The sequence below is a fragment of the Diachasmimorpha longicaudata genome, chromosome 16, assembly GCF_034640455.1.
Source record: "Diachasmimorpha longicaudata isolate KC_UGA_2023 chromosome 16, iyDiaLong2, whole genome shotgun sequence".
Lineage (NCBI taxonomy): Eukaryota > Metazoa > Arthropoda > Insecta > Hymenoptera > Braconidae > Diachasmimorpha > Diachasmimorpha longicaudata.
Genome location: NC_087240.1, coordinates 2,033,557 through 2,043,532, shown reverse-complemented (window position 1 = coordinate 2,043,532; position 9,976 = coordinate 2,033,557). Strand labels below are relative to the sequence as shown.

Here is a 9,976-nt window from a genome sequence, read left to right as displayed (position 1 = left end):
ATATTTTCAACTCGTCGCATTTCAAGATTCATTCAGTATGATAATTACAGATGATGATCACTCGATGATTTTAGTAGATATCCGTGTGTTCTTTCGTCTAACCTTCTTTAGACTAATATTAAAGTATATTTTCAACTAGTTGCCTTTCTACAGTCCTAAACGAGAACTAGTTCTCGTTTTGACGAGAACTTCAAACCTGATTACGTAAAAACTAGGTTCTAGCAAGGATAGATGACCTACAGATCCCAGTGGTTACATTATGCTGGGAAAAGCGAGGTCTGGAACAATCTGTCATGTTACTTTGACAAGACCTACCAACACGGAAAGAAATTTTAGGTAGAAATTAAACTTTCAGGAGGCGAAACGAAGGACGAAGCTTAGTTTCGATACGAGCCCTTTGTAAAGGTATTTGGAGAATTGCTTCGAGAGGGTTAACAATGGAACAACAATGTGAAATGCATAACATTTTCCTGTTTTCTTTAATTTCTTTTTTAATGAACTTATTTTTTTCCATTTTTGTTAGTAAATATATAGAATTTGATAAATTTGTAAAGCGAAATTGCGAACGATCGGAGAGTTGGCCAATCAATTGAGAAATTTAAGAAATTTTATCGGTCTATTTTGTTTTTCTTTTTTAAAGGGAGCGATAAGAGCTTCGTTCCTGATGTTTTTCCTATTTCACGAGTGCAGCCTACCAGTGTAGACATATATTTCTCTCTCAGTTAATCGTCTATTCAATGAATGAACGAACCTTCTTTTTTCGTTTTTTACAATTTTTTTTAATTTTTTTTTTTAAACTAGTATCACAAAAAATTAGTCTCCCTAGTCTAATTTTCCCAGCAAAAGTCCACCTAACATGTGGTTGATTGTCATTTCGTCCCACGTATTGCTCTCTGCACGTCCAATTGTTGTCCAAAATTCCTTTCTATGTAGCCCGCATGTTCGATTTTGCAAACCCAACTCATATATTTATTTTTAGAGTAGGTTAATGAATTATTTTGATTGTCCGAAAAGCTTCGATGAGGGTTTATCCGCCCACCCGGTTCGACTGAAAGATTTGAAAAAACAATTGACCGTCGAAAATGTGGGAATAGAATATGTGGATATAGTAAAAATTCTAAAATTCCAGAGATAACAGATCAGCACGACGATTTCAATCAGACTGAAACGTGCTATTCCTTAATGAATGGTAGTATTGGGTACCATTAGCGATCTAGTACACAGTAGTAATGGGTTTTCAATGGGTTTCTAAATTTTAATGGACTTTGAATAAACATAACATGCATGGAATTATATGGCCGAAACATACTATTGGCCATCAGTATCCAACATTCAGTTATAACTCATCAAAGTTTCGATAACGTATCAAAAATATTTGACACATGCGATTGTTCGACTGTTCCCTGCGCCCTTTGGAGGAACGAACTGATTCAACTCAAGATGCGGGGTATGTATACAACTGTATATTGACTAAAGACAGAATTTTTTCTTTTACTTATAAAAAAGCAGTGGAATTAATGCAAGGCAACATACTTTTCAGGTCTTACATCATTACTTTGGGGTTTTGTTGCTCTTTATGTGGTGAATGGGGTCCAATCAGAATTAGTAAGTACATAAATCATCATGAATTAATGTTTTTTTTCCTTAATCATCTAACGATAATTTTTTAATTCATGAACTTTTGGATGAAATACTTGAAATTTAACCATTTTTCGAATGCGAGAGATGATCGATGAAAATTATGAGGGGGAAGATTCATCGTCTCGTGCTATAGTGCAGTTGTGCTGGAACTTATCGAGTTTGTAAGGCACGATATGACCTTTGATAGTCTCACTACAAGGACACGAGAACTGCCAAGTTACCGTATTTTCACTTGGCTAGTTTGGGGGTTTTGGTGATAGAAATGCAGGCAGGTTTTCCGTTGAATGAATAATGCGTTGAGCCACTTTAACCACTATTTAATAACACAAGCACTTATCCTAATATACACTAGTCGTACAAAATATCCTTAGTCTTCAATATGTATATTTGATTGACTTGACATCTTGGCTAGGACTTGCTAATGTCCCGCGATGTGAATGCTACGACTCGTGAGTGTGAACTAAACTCTTCCCTTTTTCTCTCTGAAAAATGGGAAAGGGGGAAAAGGAATTCCCCAATTATCATCTGCTAGGCAGGGCACCGAGGGTAAGTGCTTGTGGATAAAAAAAGCGGTAAAGGCCTAGGTGCGCGTGGAGGGCGAGTGGTGCACACGTGTTGACCGCTCGCTCGCGCTGAAACGATGCATCCAGGGAAAAAAAAGAAAATGGGGAATTTCTCTACTCAATAAATTTCGTTTCAGAAAAAAGGCTCTTTGTCGAAATTCCTCCGAATGTGACTATCACATCTGTGCCTAGCTAAAGGTTTCAATCACGATGAAATGGTTAAAAGATTGCATGTAGATTTCTACGAATATGTTGCGACTCTACACTTATTCAACATTTACAATTTATTTCAAATGCTGTGTACGTTTCTATAATTTTAGACACCTGAGCCTACATCGACCACTGACACAACGGAGACCGTTACAGCATATGAATACGGTAAAGTTGAAAATAATCATTTGAATATAAGGCATTACCTGTTCCAGTGCCCTTTTTTTGAGAAAAATTGTTTAAAAATTATGTGCCTGTTCCGTGATATGTCAGTCAAAACAATATTAAGCAGAAATTATGGAACAGTTACGCATTTTTTGATTAAACGTCCTATACTTTTTTGGAACGTTTAGGACTTTTTCCTGAAAATTCACTGAAAAAGTGCGTTACTGTTCCATAATTTTTACCGAACACTCCTTTGACTCGCAAATTACCGAACAGGCGCGAATTTTTTAAGGAACTTTTCTCTGTGTGTGGGTGTTCAAGTAAGGGGGCAACTCAGGAGATTTTTAGGTGGATATTTTCAAATGAGACACCCTGTATACAGGCTCATTTCTGTAATATTTCATCACTTCACAAATGAAGAAATATTCAATAAAAATTGCCAGGGAACCGAATACAAAGTTCCTTTCACATAATTGTCATTTTCGTATAAAGTATTTTGCTTTTTTTAAAATGTTTTTTGACGCGATCTCCGTGACTAGAGGGGCATTCCATTATTTACAGATGGGACCTGGTGTTTCTCTACAAAGAAAGTAACGACATATTAACACTTCCCCTTTTTCCGATTTGTAAAGAAATTTATCATTTTAAGCTCACATTAGATGAAAAACAGTTAAATTTTGCTCTCTGTATTTGTTGGCCTCTGCCGTTTCATTACTGTTGGCCAACGTTCCTTATGTCCTCTCTCTTCTCAGATACATAAATAGCAAGAACATCCAGACAAAAACTGTGCAAAATTATTAGGCTCAATCTCATCCAATATTTAGTGGTACGGTCCAGGTGTATTCCATTCATAGCTTTATTTTGTGTTATTAAACACAGAAAATGGACCAGAGAATTATACTGGTCCCCCAGAGGATTATACTGGTTCCCCAGAGGATTATACTGATCCCCCACCATTCGAATGGCCAAATTTCGAGAACCAAACAGCGAACGCTAGCAGCGCAATGTACCTGGATACCGCGGAAAATAACATGGAACTGTGGCTGACAGACACCCGTCTCTTCAAAAAAACCACTCCAATCTACTCAATAGTGTCGGGAGCCTCCAATTCCAGCCCAATTATAACAAAATATTCCACAGTGAGCATAATTCCAAACTGCTTCCGTATCTGATAGCTTCCGAAAATTGTTCCTCATGCTAATATATTTCGATAGGTGTGGGACACAGTCAAAGGATCCAAAAACTTGGAAAAGGGAGTGGTGCGATTGTCTAACCGAAGAAGTAATGACAGCCAGGGAGTGGTAAGCGCTAACGAAAAAGCATATTATACTGAGTGATAAGCATTCCATCACGAACGAATAGTTTATTGTAATGATTCGTCATAAGATCAATGAATGGCCTTAATATCTCCATACAGAACGCATATTAGGTTTTAATAATTGGAAGCCGGGTTAATGAAGAAAAAATAGATGATATAAGTACGAGCAGTTTTATTTTTGATGATTATATGTTCACACTTCGAGAGCAGTCGATGAACTGACAAACGATCTTAAAAATCTCAAAAACCAAAGCATCGTCATCACGGCTTCTTTCTTTCAATAAACAAAGATTTCTTTATATCACTACATAGTATAAAGCAAAGTCGCTTTTTCTGTCCCTTTGTCCCTTTGTACGCTTTAATCTTTGAAACTACGCAACGGATTTTGATGCGGTTTTTTTTAATAGACAGAGTGATTCAAGAGGAAGGTTTATATGTATAATAACATCCACTAAATAGTGGAGAAGTACTGTTATTTTTGAGGTTTCTAATGTCATGTCGTAAATAATTACATTTTTTCCGCTTACATTGCAAACGCAGGCTGAACCCAACGAGTTTTATCAAAATAATGTACTAAGTATTGTACACATTGAAAAGGTCTACAGAAAAGTCCGTGATGGTATATGTCTATCTCTTATGGATAACCCACAATAATTTTTTTTTGTCATTCAACGTTCACAGTTTTTCTATCAGGATAGCACCCGTGCGAAGCCGGGGCGGGTCGCTAGTTATTTAATAAACATCGTATAGTTTAGTCTCATAGTATGGATATAGACTTATATAGGGCTCTAATATAATCGTATTGTTTTTGCTCTTTTCAATAACACATTTGCAATAATGAAAAAATCTGGGTTCGTGTCTCAAGATTTTCTGTTCAAAAAATTTCATGGAAATCATATTTAAAAAAAAAATAGCCTTTAAGTGAAACCAATGCAAAAACGACATTTCTATCAAACTAATTTTATCAGTTCTATACAGCTAATTTAAGGATAATGTGAAGAGTTGCGTGCAAAATGGCTGTCGTGAGACATGACTTTCAGGTATATTAGTGTAGTATGAAATTGGAAGTGTCTGAACCTCCTGATAACAACACAACGTGCCAACAATCCGAAGAATTATCAACAAAGATCACGTAATGTTTCTAGACAATTGGACTGAATGTGTTATCCTACTCTAAACAGAAACAAACATCGATACTATCGATATTCCAAGTCTGTCGCGTTGATTCCTCATTAGTTCTCAATTGTGTCTGAAGTCAGAACTCATTTAATTTAACTCATAATCGTTATAATAAGAACACGTTCGGTCTCGTATTGATCCTATTTGAAAAACTTTGTCAATGCAAAATGTCCTTCCCAGGTAGGAAATCACCAATGGCCCAGGCTTCACCCAAGCTATTCCCAAGACTAGGTAAGCTTGGATGAGGCTTGGCATCCAAGCCTGGATCGATAGTGGATGAGCATTGGGATGTAACGTGGGCCCAGGCCTGGTAACGAGGCCTGGCCCAAGCTAACTTATTAAGGCTGGTCCAGGCCTTCGAACCAGCGCCGTTCCAGGCTCATATATTAAAAAATGTCTAGGCTTTATTCAAACAGTTTATAGTACTGAACATATCCAGATAATTTACAAAGGAACCAGATACCCTGTGGCATTCGAAAACTTACTTTACACTTATGTAACGATATGGGGTTAACAATTAGGCGTAATACTATAGGACATTGCCACCCTTTGGTTTCACGTGTAAGTAAAATCAGCATGTCGCCTAGTTAAAAAGAAATAAATTTCAGTCAGTTCGTCAGTCTGGGCCCAGGACTGGTCGAGACGCTATGAACCAAGGCTGAATGAACCAGACTTTTCCCAGGCTTGGCACAAGCTTGGTACCCAGGTTTGATATCAGGGAAGGATCCAAGCCTGGGCTTTCTCTGGTGTGACTAAGATATCAAGACTGGTGGAGTCTAGGATTACCAAAGCTTGGTCAGCCGGGCCTAACCCACCATTGGCCCGGGCGTGAACCTTGGCGATTCCTACCTGGGTTGTCTAATTAGACAACCCCAATGATTTCACATCCCTGTCATTAATAATCGAAATAAGTAATTAATGAAATTTTCTGGTCTATACTATTTAGGATGCATCACCAGACGAAGAGACTAATGCAAAAATCACTGCGAATAACACCTTTTCTCAATTATGTAAGTTCACATCAACCACTCTCCGTTATCCTGTATTATCATTAATGACCTTATGACGTATAATTGTAGCTCCCCCGGCTATCGAGGATCCTGAAGAGCAATGGATATATTACTTGTGGGACCGCGAAAGACGTCGTCAATGCTCTGAACATCATAGGGACTGCGTCGATCACTGCGGTGATCTCTCAGTGATCACTGAGAATGAAAGCCCAGAGTGTGCTACCTGTCGACAAATGGCTCAGGATATCTTTCCCGAATGTCCCTTAAGGTCTAAGACTATGTATCCTCGAATATTGATCGTCGTGGATTATAGTTACTACGAAAAATTCAATAAAAGTGATAGTGATATAGTCACTTACCTGTTGGGATTTTGGAACGGCGTCGATTTAAGATTCAGATTCTTCGAGAATCCCAAGGTCAGACTGAACATCGTTGGGGTTGTGTTGGCCAAGGTGAGATTCACATCTGATACCATAAGACACGAGAAATAATCCCCTAAATCATGACGATTTCCATAAATTGAATTGAGTTCAAATTTGTTTTCATAAATTCAAAATTCAAATGACAATTCCCAATTTTTATGGAGTCTCCATGTCTTGGAGCTATCAGTCATCAAGAATTTTTAGCTGTGTCATTGAAAAACGAAATGAAAAGAGAATTATACTGGTCCCCCGTCATTCGAATGGCCAATTAACAAGAATTTCCAGCTGTTAATAATCATTTAATTGATGTAGGATGCTGACGCACTGCGCTACATGAAAAGTGAAACTGACGAGTCAGTGGATATTGAGATGTCGGTGAATGAAGCTGGACTTTATTGGTATGAGCAGACTTCTGATATTCCATATGATAGCTATGATCTGGCTGTGACAATGACATTGTAAGATAACTCCCTAATACTTTACTAATTATTTTGCAATACACTACTTCGTTTTTACGCACTGATGATCATCTTTCTAATATATGTCAATTGTTTATATTTTCAAATTTTAGACACAGCCTATGTGACTATGGGTGGAGTGAGGTTGTGAACAGAACAATGTGTAGAGTTTTCTCTCAGGGTAAAACTATAAAATGTTAAATAATCTCTTCATTTGTATCACCTGGAATTTCAATCTTGTCGTCTGAATTATTATGCTTGAAGGAATCTCATTGACGTTTGGGGTATGTGCGACTACAAGTGCTTATCTTCCGAAAGTAGCTACGGTTGCCGACAATGCCGGGTTCCAAGGAATCAGAACAGCTGCACATGAACTCGGTCACGCGTACGTATACAAAATACCATGCAATCTATATCTAATTATTGGATTCATCAAAAAATGACAATCAACACAATCGTTTTGCCACGAGGAAAAAGAAATAAAAATGTCATCATCTTTTTCTAGATTTGGTATGCAACATGATGGCAATGTCGAAAACGAAAGATGTTCCGCCCGTGATGGATACGTAATGGCGCCTAATAAACATATGTCCGCACACGATAAACTGTGGTCCAATTGTAGTTTGGAAAATTTCCAAATTTTTCTCGAGTAAGCATAAAACTCACTGCACTTGTATGTATACCTGAGTAGAATTTCGGTCGGGTTATTCCGACCAACGTCGAGGCCTGGTAGGTTTTTGCTCGAATGATCCTCATAGGGGAGAACCTGGTGAAGAAATTATCACACCCCTCCAATGCTGAGGGCGAAATCCGGGTCTTCCCACAAGGCGAAATTATCTGATTGTGACAATGACAGAAATTATGTAAAATTATGTCAGGCGAGCCTGAAGTTTGAACAGAATTTTATCTGGTGGTGGCCAGGTTCAACTGATCAGGCGAGAAATTGCAGCTACATTTTTCCTTCAAAATGTAGCCGCAAAAAAGATAAAAGTTATAATTTATTATATTAGGAGTGTGAATAAGTCTTTCCCGTTTTTTTCAAATTTTGAGCCTTTATTGTGAAAAAATGGTTACAAATGAATTATTGAAAGTATTGGCCATCGTCTTCTTGCGTTTGACACGAATCTTCATCAAGCAAAGTCGCCAATTCTTGATCTTCAAAGATTTGCGGCCGCCCGGAACGCTCCTTGTCTTCCACGTCGAAATCACCATTTTTGAAGCATCGAAACCATCCGCGAACACTTGAATCATCGACACAACCTTCTCCATAAGCTTCCTGAAGCAATCGATGCGCCTCGGCAGCAGATTTCTTCAAATTGAACCAATAAAGTGAAACTTCCCGCAAATGACGTCGACTCGGCTCAAATTTCTACATTTTCACGATATCAAAAATTTATGATGCGAAGAAATTTCAACTAATGTGTTAGTGTGGAATTGTTGACAGATGAATAAGCTTTGATTATGACATACGTAACCATTGAATACTCGCACAGTATTGGTGGCGGCATCTCTTACAAAAAACGGGGAAGACTTATTCACACACCTAATAAATTATAATTTTTTTACTATCCTACAAGAAGATAATATTATTATCATATTATAGATTTTTTGTTCAATCAATGACAAAGTCGTCACTTTAAGACAAAATCGTCCGGTAACTGATCCCCGATGAACAATCCTGTGCATTTGTATTTTTTAGTCATGTGATTACAGTCGTCTTTCTATGGACACCAGGTTTTAATGATTTACTATTAATTACATAATGCCATCTACTCGACCATATGAGGCGAAGCAGTCAGTAGGAGGTGGGGTCTCCAACTGTCAATAATAGTACTTGACCTAAATATTGTGACTTTATTTTCGCAGTTCGCATCCCTTCTGCTTCAGCGAGACGATGGACAAAAAAGACGTTTTGCCGGTATATCTTCCTGGAAAGATGATGGATACTCAGGAGCAATGCGACGCACAAAATGGTCTTCAGGGCTGTAGCATTGACCCTTCAAGCTGCCAACATTTAAACTGTAAACATCCTCTTTTTCCTCGTTGCCTCCCATCATTTTATGCGGCTGCTGATGGATCCGCATGTGACACAGGAAAAATTTGCTTGAATGGTCAATGTGCCGCCGATCCGACAGTGGCAGCATTGACCGGAGGTCAATGATTCGATTGATTAAGATATCATACACAAAAATAACTCATTTTAAAAGTCGAAATTTGAAACGATTTTTACGAGATTGTTGAACACGTAAATTTATATTTTATAAACGTAAATTACATCTAAAAAAATGACAATGACAAGTTTGAAAATGTAAATAACCATTTGTGAATCGTAAATTACGGGTTTTTTATCCCATAAACTGCAATTACAGAAAACGTAAATTATCATTGCGAAGGAAATTAAATTATGATTTAGAAAGATGTAAATTACAATGTCGGTCCTCGGAAATTGCGTTTTTTGCGATCTAAAATACAAAGTTTAGGTTCGTGATTTATGCTTCGATTCCCCTAATTTAGGCGATCTAAATATGAGATCATGATTCAATCACTAATTTACGAAATCACATCACGTAATGTCCTTCAATGATGTGATCCTCAATAGAATCGAAAAAAAAACGTTGACGATATTAAATTTTTACGTGATAAATGATCCTGAATTATCTGAACCCAACTTTCAGAGCTATTTTTTCATAAAATTCTCAAAGTAATTTTTAAAATGGCGCGCCCGGAAGACCAACAGAACGTTTAATGAACCAATAAAAAAAATCTGCATGTGTCGGGTTACTGTGAATTTTTGCAAATGCAGATCACTACCAGAAACTTTAAAGGCAATAAAAATAATAAACAAGGAAAGACACGGAAATTGGAAATGAAACACAAACAAAAATTATTTTTAAAAATGTAAAAACCAGCGAAAAATAAGAAAACTTAAAAAATTGAGATAGAAAACCGAAAAAGAATTGTGACAAACTTAAAATAAATGAGAACTTTATCCAAAAAATAGGAAAATGTA

General features: G+C 37.2%; 1 protein-coding gene across 1 annotated transcript; it reads left to right on the top strand.

Moving 5' to 3' along the window:
* Positions 1 to 1,059: 1,059 nt before the first annotated feature.
* Positions 1,060 to 9,861, top strand: LOC135169874 (uncharacterized). Its single transcript, XM_064135259.1, has 12 exons — positions 1,060 to 1,447; positions 1,541 to 1,605; positions 2,525 to 2,582; positions 3,459 to 3,718; positions 3,794 to 3,880; positions 6,023 to 6,086; positions 6,156 to 6,538; positions 6,821 to 6,966; positions 7,080 to 7,147; positions 7,231 to 7,351; positions 7,472 to 7,615; positions 8,833 to 9,861. Exons 1-12 carry the CDS (start codon positions 1,285 to 1,287, stop codon positions 9,125 to 9,127), a joined length of 1,854 nt encoding a protein of 617 aa, XP_063991329.1. The 5' UTR covers positions 1,060 to 1,284; the 3' UTR covers positions 9,128 to 9,861.
* Positions 9,862 to 9,976: the final 115 nt, after the last annotated feature.